At 37.0% G+C, this 14,015-nt stretch overlaps 1 protein-coding gene across 1 annotated transcript; it reads right to left on the bottom strand.

Annotated features, from left to right (window-relative positions):
* Positions 1 to 5,746: 5,746 nt before the first annotated feature.
* IKBIP (IKBKB interacting protein) lies at positions 5,747 to 12,816 on the bottom strand. Its single transcript, XM_010143261.1, has 3 exons — positions 12,623 to 12,816; positions 11,008 to 11,125; positions 5,747 to 6,496 (listed from the first exon to the last, which is right to left on the bottom strand). Exons 1-3 carry the CDS (start codon positions 12,814 to 12,816, stop codon positions 5,747 to 5,749), a joined length of 1,062 nt encoding a protein of 353 aa, XP_010141563.1.
* Positions 12,817 to 14,015: the final 1,199 nt, after the last annotated feature.

Raw genomic sequence — 14,015 nt, forward strand, 5'->3', positions numbered from 1 at the left:
ATTGCCCCCGTCCCCCCCCCCCCCCCCAAAGAAAAATTAACCTCGTCTGCACTTTAGGAGCTAAGGAATTGTGAAATAATTGTAATAAAAATGGGCTTTCACTCTTTACAGAGAAGTGCCGAGAACCCATCCTGGCAGAACTGCAGACACTAACCGCAGTTGTGCACACTTTGAGTCCACTCTTACTCGCCTGTAACAAGCTATTCCTGTCGAATAGCTGAACTCTTGAGTGGCTGAGATGAGACTGCAACATAATAGGGCATTCTGGTCGCAATGTCAGTGTTCTCCATTGAGATAAAAGGAACTTCATACATAATAGCTGTTTCTGCTTTGGGTAGGTCATCCAAACATAGCTAACTTAGGCTTACTAGATTAATTTCTGCTTCTGGCAAATATGAACCATGCCAAAGAACTCAGTCATTTTGGTTGTACTGTGGAATTAAACACTAGCTGCTACCTTAACAAAAGCTCAAAGATATTTGACCACTAAAAGCTTACTACAGCTTTACAGTAAAATAAAAATGGCTTGCCTTTTGTAGCGTTTGACAAACTTGGTCCTTTGCCCTACATGGGGTACTCTTGCAGGTTGATCTGGAGGGCTGCGAGGGGGTGTCTGATACAAGCAGTGTCTGTGTTTAGTTTAGCTAACAAATGCTGAGTTTTAGTTGAACCACATGCTTCTGCAGTGCAAGAAACCATATCAACTTTCTCTTTGGACCTTACTTTGTGTGAAGAATTCCAGGCTTCTAGGCATGCAAGAGGAGACACTCAGGCAATGTTAAGGCGATGTATTTGGTTTTTCCAGTCTTTCACAGAAGGACGAGTGTGCTGCCTTCTGTTTTGCCTGTTCAAGAACCCACAGTTGATAATCACACTAAGAAAAATCCAGAAAACACCTAATTGTGTATAAAGGGTTCACCAAATCCAGAGCTACTTTGTTCACTTAGTAGAGCTGGAGCTTCAGTGTCTTATACAAAACTGTTTGGGTATGCTGCCTTTCAGCATGTGAGCTGATGATACTCAGCTTTGCTTGGCATTCACCTACGTTGTTTCTTCCTCTTTACTTGTGCCCTTCAGAGCTGAGAATAATTAAAGCAGGCACCACTGGAATAGCATAAATATACTGTCTGCTGCGTCTTACTGGAGGCTGGTGTTCTTGCTGCTATTTTACATAGCAATGAGATTCTCACCCCCTGAGAACCACCACACCCCCCAACTTCCAAGAAATTGGATGGTTATGCTAAACAAGCAAACTGAAGCCTTATGTTGAATAGCTACCTTTCAAAATGTAGAGTAAAATCTAAAACTGCTCTGTTTCTGAGAGTAAACGTGTTTGTGGAAGGGGTGGTATCTAACTGCATTATACAAGAGAGGCAAATTCCACAAGTCTAAAAACATTTGTACAAGTACTTTGGTGTTGATATATCTTGCTGCATAGTGAGTGGGTGGCTTTGAAATCAGCGAATCATTAAATGCTCCTAAGAGCTTCCTTGGAGAAGAGCATTAACCATGACTTGATCTTGTATCAAAACCATTGATGTAAACTCAGATTTTGAAGCTAACTTTTGTATGTGGTTCAAATTGTTAGAAAAATACAGTATCACTTGTGCGTACTGAATATCAATTGCTTTAAAGGCGTGTTTTAACTCGGACTTCTGTTTGAGTGCTGGAAAACATTAAGTTTCTTCTAATCCTATGAAACACCAGGTTTTAAGGCTGGCAGAAGAGTGAGACAAACTCAGCTCGTGCAGTAAGGTAGTCTGATGGTCAAGTTATCCAGTAAGCTAAATTTTTCAAGATGGTTTCTTGTCGTTCTATGTGTGGAGCAAAATCATGCAATTTTTCTCTATAATCTGGTCACCTTGTGCAGACTTTTAAAATACATGCAGTAATAAGAGAATCTTTAATCCATCTTCTCATTGCTCAAGAGTAGACCTGAAACTTACTTTTTAAAGATGCTCGGATGATGTTATTAAGGTAAATCTGAGGTAAGCCTATAAGGGGCAGATAGCTGTTCCCCTTCCATAATTGAGAAAGGGAAAATACACTGTCGTGCCATTTCTAGTGTTGTGTTTCAGTGGAAAACCCAAGAGGGGGAGAGAATTGCAGCTGCTGACATTGATGTTCATCCATAGGCTTGAGTGCTTGACGGAGCACTCAAGGGTCACCCACTGATATTTTTAAAAAGCTTCAGTGGGAAAACTGTAGTATTAAAATGCATCTAAAAGGTCAACTTTGCCATTGATAACTGAACAGCAGTAGTGCAATGTGTGGTACCTCTCCTGAAAGTTGAGAAGATGGGACAAGGGAGCAGTGGTGCTTTTGATGGACTTGTGCTTTCATTGTAAGGGAAACCCCGTATCAAAAAGGAGTGCTCCATTCTGAACTGGGATCAGACCAGTCACTAAACCCCAGAGTGCTTTGTAAAACATAGGTTATATATATGCTGCTTGTGTATATTGCTTTATGAAGGAGAAAACATCCTTTCTTGATGACTGGAGCTGCAATTAGCCTTCCAGTTTAAAGTGTTCTGCCTATGTAAATTTGGAGTAACAACTCCACACCCTGTTTGTATTGGGTTCTACTGCAGATCGAATGTGCTGATACTTGCTGAAATGTTTGTTGCATAATGTTTTAAAATGAGCTGTAATAATACAAATAGTTGTAATTAATTTACAGTTCTACATAGAAATTATGTAGTTCACAGTGGAAACAATAAAATCCTGCTTTTTTATAGCAAGTATGAGTACCTTGGAGAGCTGAGCTTAGTAGCTACATGACCTTGTTGGAGAATGCAGTTTTTGTAACTGGTGTGGGAGGAGGATGTTGCTAGCAGAAACTTTTTGGCTGAGCTGATGTTCTGGTCTGTAAAAGTAGATTTTAATGTGTTGGGATGACTTTGCTCATGTAATTTTTCAGCATTGATCACAACGCTGTTGCTGGTTTCGTTTCTTTGAGTTTTTTTAAGGGTTTGGGGTTTTTTTTCCTTGAGTTGCTGGTAGGAATATAATTGGCCAGTTCTGTACCTGCATACTAAGTTAAAAACAAAAATGTCTTGATTATCAGTACAGATTGGGGCTGCATGGGATGGTATGTTTTAAATAGCATTATTACCTGAGTCTCTCATTCACTTCAAACTGTAGCGGGTATCATCAACCGCCCCTACAAACGAACGAAGTAAGAGGTGGTGGTTTCACTGAGCTGGTACTCTCCCCACTGCTGACAGCGCTAAACCAAGGAGGCCAGGTTAGCAATCTGCTTTAAATTTATGAGAAAACACCTCACTCTGCATCATCTTTTGCACTATAGAAAGAGCTTTGCCTCTGTCTTCAGACCAGTGTAATTACAAAGCTACTCTAAAACTTCTAAATTTTTTTAGTACAGTGGAGGTGTGTGCTTGAAGGACAAACTTAAGATTTGTAATACCTGTGGGAGAATTACTGATCGCTCACTTCTGAAAAGGATAACACAGTGAGTGTTATAAGCTTTACATCTCCAGATTTTAGTTTTTCTCCCAAGTAAACTTTACCCCTGTGACTTAAATATTTTCTCTCTTGCTTGTAGAAACAAAGTTTCTGAAAGGATCATGTTTTGGACCTGCATTTCCAGGGAAGTCAGGTGGTCTGCATACATCAATGGATAAAGTGAAAGTAATGGCTCTAACTTTTTGCATACTTGGCATGGAGACCATGAACAGGACTACACTCAGCTTTTCACTGGTAGACTTGTTCTAAGATTTGGAGGTTATTCATTAGATGGCTGAAAGTGAAATGAATGGTGGTTTATTCTGGCTTATTTTCTGGTTACTGCTCCAAAAAGTGTGTGCTCTTTTCATCCAGGAAGACCTCTTTGCTGTGCCAAGTCTGCTTTGATTATGACAGTGCAGTTGGAGAATGTTTTCCCGCTTCACTTGTGTAGACAGTGCTTTACTGGTTCCTCCAGTTCTGCCTCTTTCACATTTGCACTGGCTACTGACCACAAAATATTAATTCATAAAGCTGAAAGCAAAATAAATAAAATTACTATAGCCCATGATGCAATTAATCCTCTGTTAACTGCTGTCCGCATCATATGGGTCAGAGCGAAAGACACATAGGATTCATTTCTCACACTGCTGTACCAGTGTCCTTCTGGTAGCCATGTCTGTTGTGCCAAGTGCTCTCCTCAATGGGACTGACATGAACTTGCACACAAACCACTCCCCTCCCCCAGGGCTGGTGGGTTCAGTGATTATCAGGCTTTAATATACAAATATACATATATTTATTATATAAAGCCCAAACTCCTACAGTGTAGGGGTGTGTGTGTATATATATTTATTTTTCAGGTATGATTCACAATACATACTTCAGTGTAGCTGATCATTCTTGGATGTTCTTCAATTTTTCTCTCTCCTTCAAATGCCATTTGTTTATTTTCAGGGGCTTGCTTAAGAATTGTGTGAAAAAGCAAAGGGACACTGGTTGGTAAATAGTATCTGTGGATGCTTACTAGGAAAACTTGTCTTTTGACAGGTTTGTCCTTGCAGTCTGTTAGGTGGACTGGAAAGGGGTAAAAGAAAATTGGGAGGTAGGAATGGACCAAAAAGAGAAAGAGAGGAAAACTTGATGAAACAAAGCATTTGAGGTTGACTGAAGGCAACAAAGCACACATGGTATGGAAAAACAGCAACATGAAGCAGGCTGAAAGATACGGAATGCTGTATGAGGATGAGAGTAGTGATGGAGAGGAACAATCACATCTTCCATACAATCAAGGGTCTAGTAGCTGCAGGATGTTTAGGTATGACCAGCTGAACAATTAAGAATTTATAAAGGCCTTACTCTATGCTTGTACTACTTGATATAATTTCAAATATAGGGATTTTCTGAATTGCTCTCTCCTAATTGGCTTTTATACTAATTTTTATTTCTATTTAATGCCTTTCTCCCCCTTTCCTCTACTAAACTCGTTCACGTTATCTTGTTCCTTCAGTGTACAGCCTACCACGTTTTCAAATGTCTCGGCTCTCCTAAACTCTCGCTCTTTAGCACAGGAATACTGCCAGTGGCTCACGTCAGTCTAACCTTCTGGGATGTAAAGTAGCTTCTCTTTGCTAATTCTGCTGCTCACTGCAGTATTTTATAGGCTGCGAAACAACGGATGAATAATAGTGTTAGGATTCCTGTACAGATACCGTGACATTGGGAGAAAGCCTTCAGCAGGGTTAGTAGGTCTTTCAAAGAATTGTTCCAAGACAAGAGTTCTGTGAACAGAAATCACTGAGTGAATACATTGAGACAAATACTAAACTGCTGCTGCAGTTTGACTGCCTTGTTTAATTCTATCTGAAAAACACAACTTTATTCCTTCCTTTGGAGCAGGAAAAGAAAGCTGAAAATCTGTAGTCTTGGGTCCTGCTTGGTTCAAGAAAGGAAGCTCTAAAGGCAAGAACATTTTATGCTTTCAACACTTTAATTGTACAAAACAAGCTATTTCTTAAATATATAATCTGTCACCTTTCGAAGACAAATACATGCACAGAGATGTAAGTTTTTACTCACGTTACAGCTTGTCCCTTGAAATCAGTAAGACTTTTTTTCTCTGTCCTTTTCAAAGGAAGAGGACAAATCTCTATTTTAAAGTTTCGGTGTGCTTCTAAATGAAGCCTTTAAATACTGTTTGTCGTCTTAGTACTAAACGTGATGAAGTTAACATTCCTTGAACACTATGGTTCTGTAGGCAGTAGCATTTCACAGTGATCAATTCATGTCTGAAATGTTGGTTTTTCATCTTCCACATATTTGGCCTCAGTTCGAACTCTTGTTAGATTGGCCAATTTCTCATTCAGCAGAGCAATTTCCTTCTCCTGTTGCAACAGATCCTCCACTAATCTTCCTATTCTCAGTGTTAGGTCACTTATTAATGGCTCCAAGAGGGCAAAATCCTTTTTAAGGTTGTACATCTTGGGTTTTAAATCATTTGCAAATGTGACCGTCTTCAGAACTTTTGCTCTGTCGCCTTCAAGGTTCAGAAGTCTGTCCGAATGCTTGTTAAAATCACTCCTTAACTCGGATAGTGCCATCTTAATTTGCTCAATTTTTCTTGCGTTACTGGATGCCAAGCTTTGTAGTTTTGTACTTCGGTCGATACTGCTGCTAAGCAGGTCACCTATATTTTTCACTGTCTTCTTTTCACCTTTTTCTACTTTATCTTCTAGGGTTTGCAAAGAATCTGTCAACACAGTCATATCTGAGACTAGGCCTGAAATGCGCCTTATGTCAGTTTTTACTGTCACAATCGTCAAAGTTACGTTCTTTGCTACAGAAGCTGCATTCTGTTCAACGCTTGAAACTGCATGAAAAAGGGTTGTTAAATTTGTCTGCAGTTCTTCTTGTTTTTTAATTATGCTGCTAGACCATGTTTTCATTGTATAAATATCTTCCTGCAGATGTTTAATGTGAGAAATTATTTTAAGATCTTCCAGCTGTTCCATTACGTTCCAAGTCTTTTCACACTAGAGGGATATAAATAAAAATATTTGACAGGATTTCTAGCTTAACAACTCACATCAAAGTTCAAGCTCTACTCTGATTTAATATCCCACTATTCTGATATTGAAATTGCAAATTCCCTCTTTAGCAAATAAAATTCTGTTGCAACAGAACCAAAATTATTTTTTTCCCTTTCAGTAGACATAACAAATTCAAACATTACTACTTTTTCTATTAAAAGAAAAATTACAGGAAGGTGCTATATAACTTTCTAGCATGACCTCTGAAAACACAAGTCATAAAATAAAATCAATCAAATAAAATACCTGAATTTTTGTATTAACCCTGTAAACTGCATGATCCAGAAAGACACATGTAGAAAAATATTCAGGAACATTTTAGAAAGATGCCTGCTTCAGAATTCTTTCCCAGAAATCATGGGCTATAATTAACTCATGTCTGTTTAATTTGGTAATCAAAATGTGCATTTTGAACATGGTATTCACAGAAGAAAAAGCCAAAGGAATTTAGGTGTGGTTCCCTTCTGCTTAAATAGCCACCAAAATACTTCCCATGAAAAACATCCCTTAACAGCCTGCCTCCACAAAAGCCATGAAGGCAAGGGAACGCTTGTGGTACTGTTGGATTTTTGGCTGAATTTGCCACTTCACTTTTTTGGTTTTTTAACAATTGGTTCTTGGTATTCAAATTTGAGCAGAAGAAAGGAAAATACCCAAGTGATACTACCTTGTTCAATCCCCAGACAAAAAGACACTGAGCAGGCAAGCTGAAATACATTCTAGGCGGCTATAATTAGTTCCATACTAATCCTTTTCTTGACACTAGTAGTAAAAATATCACCAAAGAAACAAATGTTTTTAACTTTTTGATAGTGATGGTCATTCCTTGGGAGCAGTGAACTGTTTGCTTAAAAACAAAGCCACAAAGATTTACACTGTGGAGAGTTGTGCTTATTTCCTAGTTAAAGCCCTCTAAGAATAAGGATTTCCTATTTCGTCTTGTGTACATTCAGCTTTCACTAGGATTGATGCTGATGAAAGCCATTAAACTGGGGAGCATATCACTGGTAATTTAACCACTGTCTCAAAAATACATTAAATAGAAACACACTGGAACACACTTGTGAAAAGTATTTAAAAAAAAACATTTCCATATAGAATAGTATTTCTTAATGGAACATCAAACACTGAAGTTTTTATTCCATACCTGTTCTGGAAGAGCAATTTATTTTGAATTAGATTATGCACCAGGACAGGACAATCCACTACAATATATTTTTATTGAATGTGACTATAAACAGATACAAATGTATATATAAATAAGAAATATATGAAACTGGCAGACTTTATAACATTGAGAAATGCTGGTTTAATGGGCAGCATTAACTGTTTAGTGAAGGTTTCAGTACAGTTCTAAATGAATGAATGTACAAAATCAGAATAATTTAACTTAAGCCTGATTAAGTCATAAATGTCATCGGTTCATACTTGTATGAAGCAATCTCCTTTCCAGAGTTCAGGAATTGGAAATTATCAGGACATAAGCCTGAAAACACAAATTTATGGTGATCCTGAGATTCAGATTTCAGTTAACAGCTATCAGGCCTGTTAGGTAGTACCACATCCTGCCTAATAGATATCTAATAGGATATCTATTAGACCTATGGATAAAGTAGATATTCCCTGCCCCCAAGTACCAAAGTTCATGGTTTTCACTAAGTGCTATTGCAGCTCTTGGTTCACCAAACTTCGGGAAACAATGTCAGGGACCCTGTTCTATCCCTCTGAAATGCAAAGCAATACCAGACCTGTCATGTAATGCCTAGCAGAGAACATCTTACAGAAGAGTCAAACTTGTTGCTTACAGCACCATAACAAACAAAAACCCACCAAAAAACCCCTACCCCAAACTAATTCAGTGACTGGTCATACTGAACTTGCAAATTAAATGACAGAAGAAGAATCTAACAGGAATATCTGTTAATAAGAACTTCAGTCTATAGGTAGTCCAATGACTTCAATAGCAGAACAAAACTATGCCAGTGATGTGGAAGTTTGAAAAGGCTGGAAATGAGGTTATTTGCATGGGGTCAAAGAAATAAAAGATAATCCCAGCCTGCTATCAAACCCCCAGCTTATAAATACCAGTACAAGAGAAGGCTCTCAGTAAGGGGTGCTTTGCTAGTGATTTCTGTAATGCTGTTGCACATAAGCTTCAGCTGTTAAAAATTCACTTGGTGCTTTCCTGCACATGATGGAACATGTAAATCTCAGTAACAACTCTGACATTGACAAGTCTGTACTATAAGCACAAAACCATCATGGTTTATAATACATTTAAAGCAAGCTACATGTTTGTCTACCTAGAGATAAGAACTTCTCGCTTGTGTTTCAAGTGCATGCAATATAATACAAAAATTAACAATATAAAAAAAAAAAAACTTAGTGACAGCTAAACATAGATTGTAATCTGATGTCTGTGGGTTTGACTATTTTCCCCCTTAAATCTAAATACTTTGCTTCAAATTCCTTTTTAATAAAAATTAACTTCTAATAAATAAGCTGCAAATAATCCTTAAGAAAATATTCCTTTCCTCCTTCAACCCAATATTTCCTGCTCTCTAACTTCTTTATTATAAGTTTGCCTTTCAGTCTGACCCAATGTCTATTTAAATTAATGACAGTATTTCAGCTATCCTTAACTGATGTTGGAAGTCTCGTTATTTTAAATAAAGTGCTCTTTCATCAGTGAAAACCCTAAGTCCACTTATCCCCATTCTGGTCATTTTCTAAGTTAGAGCTTTCTAAAGTTGCTTCTTTTGCTTTTGAAGATGCTGTCCTGTCATGCACTACTTCTTCTAAAACCACTGTTTCGTTTTGCACTTTGGATATGCTGTCATTGTACTGTATGCCTTCAAGAACCTTTTGCGTTGCCATGGTATCAGAAACAGTTTTCAACATATTATTTTCCACAGTATAGAGCTGTGTGGTCAAGTCTGATATCTTTTTCTCCATACTTAGCAATTCACTTGATAATCTTAGAATAGAGTGAATAGCGTTTTCAATTGCTGGCAAATGGGTCTTGCACTCCTCAATTTTAGGTTCGTAGTTTGCAAGTTTCTGATTCAGGTCTGTGTCCTTGGCTACCAGGCTATTCTGTTGTTCTTCTAGCTTTTCAACTGCCTTTGCGTGCAAGTCCAACTTCTGTTCGACTCTAGAGAATTCATCATCTTCTTGCCTTTTTAGTGTTTTAATATTTCTTGCTGTACTGTCTTCCAAATCTCTTACTCTTTCTAAAAGGGACTTAATTCTTTGATCAACATCATTGATCTGTGAAGTAACTTCTGTATGTATGAACTTTGCTTCAGATTTTAAACCACTAGCATTTGTGTTCATTTCATCCAAGCTTCTTCTCCAGGAATTTGTAACATTTTGGAATTTCTCATTAATGCTTTGCATCTTTATAGAGACAGTCTCTTCATTGTTCTGAATATCATTTATGATGTTATGAAGAGAAGATATTTCCTGGTCAAACTCAGTCATCACAGAGATGGATGAGGCAGCTTCACGTAGGATACTTTCAGAAGACTCAAGCTGCATTTATAACACAAAACAACGTCCATGTCTACTTAATGAGAGTCAGAATTGAAAACCATTTGCATTTACTTAACAGAGAAAAAAAGTCCCTTAGAAGCCACTTGTTACAAAGCTCCTGTATGATTTGTTTTCATATTTCATCTTTAAAATATCCTTGACTAACCTAGCCTGAAAAAGTCACAGAAAAGGGTATGTTTGTTGTTGAATTTCTGTAAATACATGCCATTTTCGTTGTTGTCAGTCCCTTATTTTCAATGGTGTTTGGTGGTTTTTTTGTAAAACACATCATGTTGTGTAGATCCCATGCAATGTTTTGCAATCTTAAGTGTAGTATATAAATATCCAAATTAAATCATGCATAAATGACTTCATAATGAGATCAGTGCTAAAACAACATCAGTGCATAAGCCATGCTGTACTCCCATCATTATCAGTAAGATTTAGGGGATAATTCAGCAGCTAACCCAAGTTTTCTACTTGATAATGTCACACATAGATAAGAAGATAAAGTAGCAATGAAAAAATATTTCTATCACTTTACTACATTTTCATATTATTAGAACAGGTCTACTACATAAAAACATCTGTAAATTTTCTTCAGATCAATGTAGATTAGAATTATACACAGGACAGTACTGGTAGAATGAAGTCTGTGCATAAACCTAAGTTTTTAAGAATAGTTTAAGTGTCAAAAAAATAATGCTGAGATACAACCACTATATTCACATGCTTGAACAATGCTATGGATTGACACATTTAGTCACATGAAATATTCCCCAAAGGCTTATTCACAGGCAAGTAGAACATATTATGAAAATTAAATTTAACTGACTGTTTTAAAATAACCTAAATGACCACACAGTAAAACAATGGCAAATGCTCAACGTAGATTATCCAATGGAGATGTTAATTATTACCTTTTCAGAAATCAAGTTAACTTTATCTTCCACATCCAGGAATTTTTCAGCTTCCTGCTGTAATAAATTATACTTTTTTTCCATATCAGCAAATTGACCTGACTGCTGAAACAGGAACCTGCAAATTGCAAGTAAATAAATAGTAAACATAACTACATAATTAGCACATAGTGCATGTTCTAGGACCTGCAGTCTCTTACTGCAGGGATGCGCGTTCATAAAACTTGCTAGATCAATAGATAAAAACAAAACAAAACCATTGGGATTTAATGGAGTTGATCTGCCTTCATACTGAAGTCACCTTCCAACAGAGGTGGAAAAACAACAAAACAGCTCTAATGTGCTTTGTTTTTGTATTGTATGCCACTCAAACAGGAGAAACATCCAATCAGACAGCTGACATAGGGAGGCCATTACATGCTCGTAACGTAGTACCTCACAATATATTTTACAGATCAAGTATTATTTAACTGGTGAAAATAATTTAAAAAATAGTAATTTGGACTCTCTTGGAAAGCATCACAAAATCACACATAGAAGCCTTTGGATTTAGAAAGGCTGGTTAACTCTACTGTTGTTCATCTGTCACCATTGAAGAGCCCAGAGTGCATTGTGGCAAAGCTTGTGTGGCTACTCCTAGGACGATGCTACCTTTGTCACAGGCAGTAGAGATCTCAATCCTCCACTTTATATACACTCTAGATTCATTTACTGTGAACTTGGGAGCTTTCTGATCTGTCAGCACTTTGTCCAGCTAAAAAGGAAATGAGACAACCAAGCAAAACTCCCTGAATTTTGCTACATGTTTATTAATCCCAAAATAAGATTTATTGTAGACTGTGCAGGGGTCCTCTCAGTCTTAAGAACAATTTTATCTAGAACAATAGAGTTTATTTAAAATGCCTTAATAAATTGGTATTTCTTTTAGCATATTGAAGTTTCAGAAGATCTACAATATCTATACAGATTACATTAGTCAATAAAAGCTAAAATGCTAGCTGCAGATAGAGAAGTGCAAAGCAGATGTAAACAGCTATACATAAAACAGCAAGCAGAAGCATCACTAATAATTTTATTATTTCTTGCACTAGAATTCTGAGATTTTCATCGTATCATTTCTGCATGAAGGTCAGTTTCTGATGGAACTAAAGCACAGATGCTGCTAAACTATTCTACAGCATCTTTTACAAAGAAATTTGACCTTTACTTGAAGACTCCACCTGATGAACAATTTACTACATTGCTGAGCAAATTATTTACAGAAAAGTCCACTCCTACTGTCAAAACTCCACTCCTAGTGACGAATGACTCTTGTACTTACTGTCAGACCAAGTTGCTCTTCACAGTTTGATGTAGTCTCCAAAGCTGGTATTTACACTTCCTGAGCAAGGCACCTTTTAAACTTCCAACATGACAGAACAGATCGAGCTTCTGTCATCCCTCACTGTAGACCAGTGTTTCCACTTGTGGCTATTCTTTTATCGATCCTTCTAGCTTTAACGTTAAAGTTTCTATAGTCACTTAAGCCAAACACTACATTCAGTTGTAACTAATCACACGGACCGTGACTGAAAACAAAAGAAAATATTAAAATCCACTTCAGAGGGTTACCTACCAGGTCAGCACCAGCCACACAGCAAGGGAAATTATGCTCAAGCTTGTCCGTGAGTCAATCCAAAAGCAACTCTGATTACTGCTGGTCCTGGGACTTCCTAGCTTCCCACAGTTACTGTGCTTCTCAACTTTTTGTGAACCTTCATTGGTCTTGGATGAAGAAATACCCTTTTTCCTCTGCTTAACTTCAGACATTGTGTTTTTAAAAAGCAGAAACAAGAGCGAGAGCTAGGAAAAAAACCACAAAACCAAAAAGGACTAATTACTTCTAAGGATCCTCAAATAGAACACTTTACCCTTTAGTTACACAAATACACCACCAAAAATGTATCCTTCAGTGTTCACTATGTTTTTTAGTTATGCGAACTTTTGTAAAGTGTCATAATCCTTTCATAAGACTTTGTGAAAGTTTGTTTTCTATACTATAGAGACCTGTTTTCCTATTTTCTCAAACTGAACTGACTTTTCAAAATGTAGATAATTTTACCTTTCCAGAAATATTTCATCTGTTGTACAATAAGCCATTTTGAAGATACATTTAAAATCACAAGGACTGAAAGCATATTTCTTTCTGTAGTTGATTACTGTCAGTCTCATCAGCAATTTCACTATCCTGTTCTACCAAATTTTCTTTTAAAAACCACTACATACTCCACATTAAAGGGGAAAATGGATTTTCTCATTTTTTAAAATGAGATTGCAAATCAAGCTTTAATTTAGAAACAGTTCTGTTGTAATGATTTCATGTCATCTGTAAAACCACAGACATCAGTTAACAGAAAGCCATTAACTGAAAAATACAGAAGATTAATGAAATAACTTGTCTGGATAAAAGCAAAGCTGTAATTTCCTCTTTGCTAAAATCAACGTCCGAACAGATTCAGGCACTATAAATCTCCAGTTTTGAAGAGCACAAAAGCTCATATTCTAACCAGCTGAGTGGAAGTACAGAGGGGAATTTTTAAGCCTAAAACCTTCCGCCACACTGCTCAAAATAGATTAGCTCTTTGGTGGATTCAGTTTAGCACAATTTGAGACCAAAATGTTGTGCTTCTTTCTGGATCAGTATGCAGTATTACTACTTAGTCACATTCAAAATATAAGTATTTAAATATGATAGATACTTACATAGTCACATGCTTAAAAGTCATCGTTTAAACCCCAAATCTGTCACAAGAGCGTGAAGCTTAGAGCTGTTTGGGTCACGCTACTAAGAAGCATGCTGAGTTTGAAGTACGCGGGAAAAAAAACCCCACCTCTTGCTCTTCAAAAAAAAAAAAAAGGCAAAAAAGCTATTTTGTAACTTTTAAGACACCTTTGAGATTGAGAACAGGTATTACTAAGTTAATTTTTTTTTAAAAAAGAGAGATCTGAATTTTAGTTAGGGAAACAGT

Source organism: Buceros rhinoceros, unplaced genomic scaffold (genome assembly GCF_000710305.1).
Source record: "Buceros rhinoceros silvestris isolate BGI_N320 unplaced genomic scaffold, ASM71030v1 scaffold32340, whole genome shotgun sequence".
NCBI lineage: Eukaryota > Metazoa > Chordata > Aves > Bucerotiformes > Bucerotidae > Buceros > Buceros rhinoceros.

What these genes read in the sequence shown, in the direction of transcription:
- IKBIP (XM_010143261.1), bottom strand. Translation starts at nt 12,816, where the DNA reads ATGTCTGAAGTTAAGCAGAGGAAAAAGGGTATTTCTTCATCCAAGACC. An exon ending in GTGTGGCTGGTGCTGACCTG is followed by an intron (nt 11,126 to 12,622) that starts GTAGGTAACCCT and finishes TGCAATTTGCAG; the next exon opens with GTTCCTGTTTCAGCAGTCAG. An exon ending in TTAACTTGATTTCTGAAAAG is followed by an intron (nt 6,497 to 11,007) that starts GTAATAATTAAC and finishes ATATCCCTCTAG; the next exon opens with TGTGAAAAGACTTGGAACGT.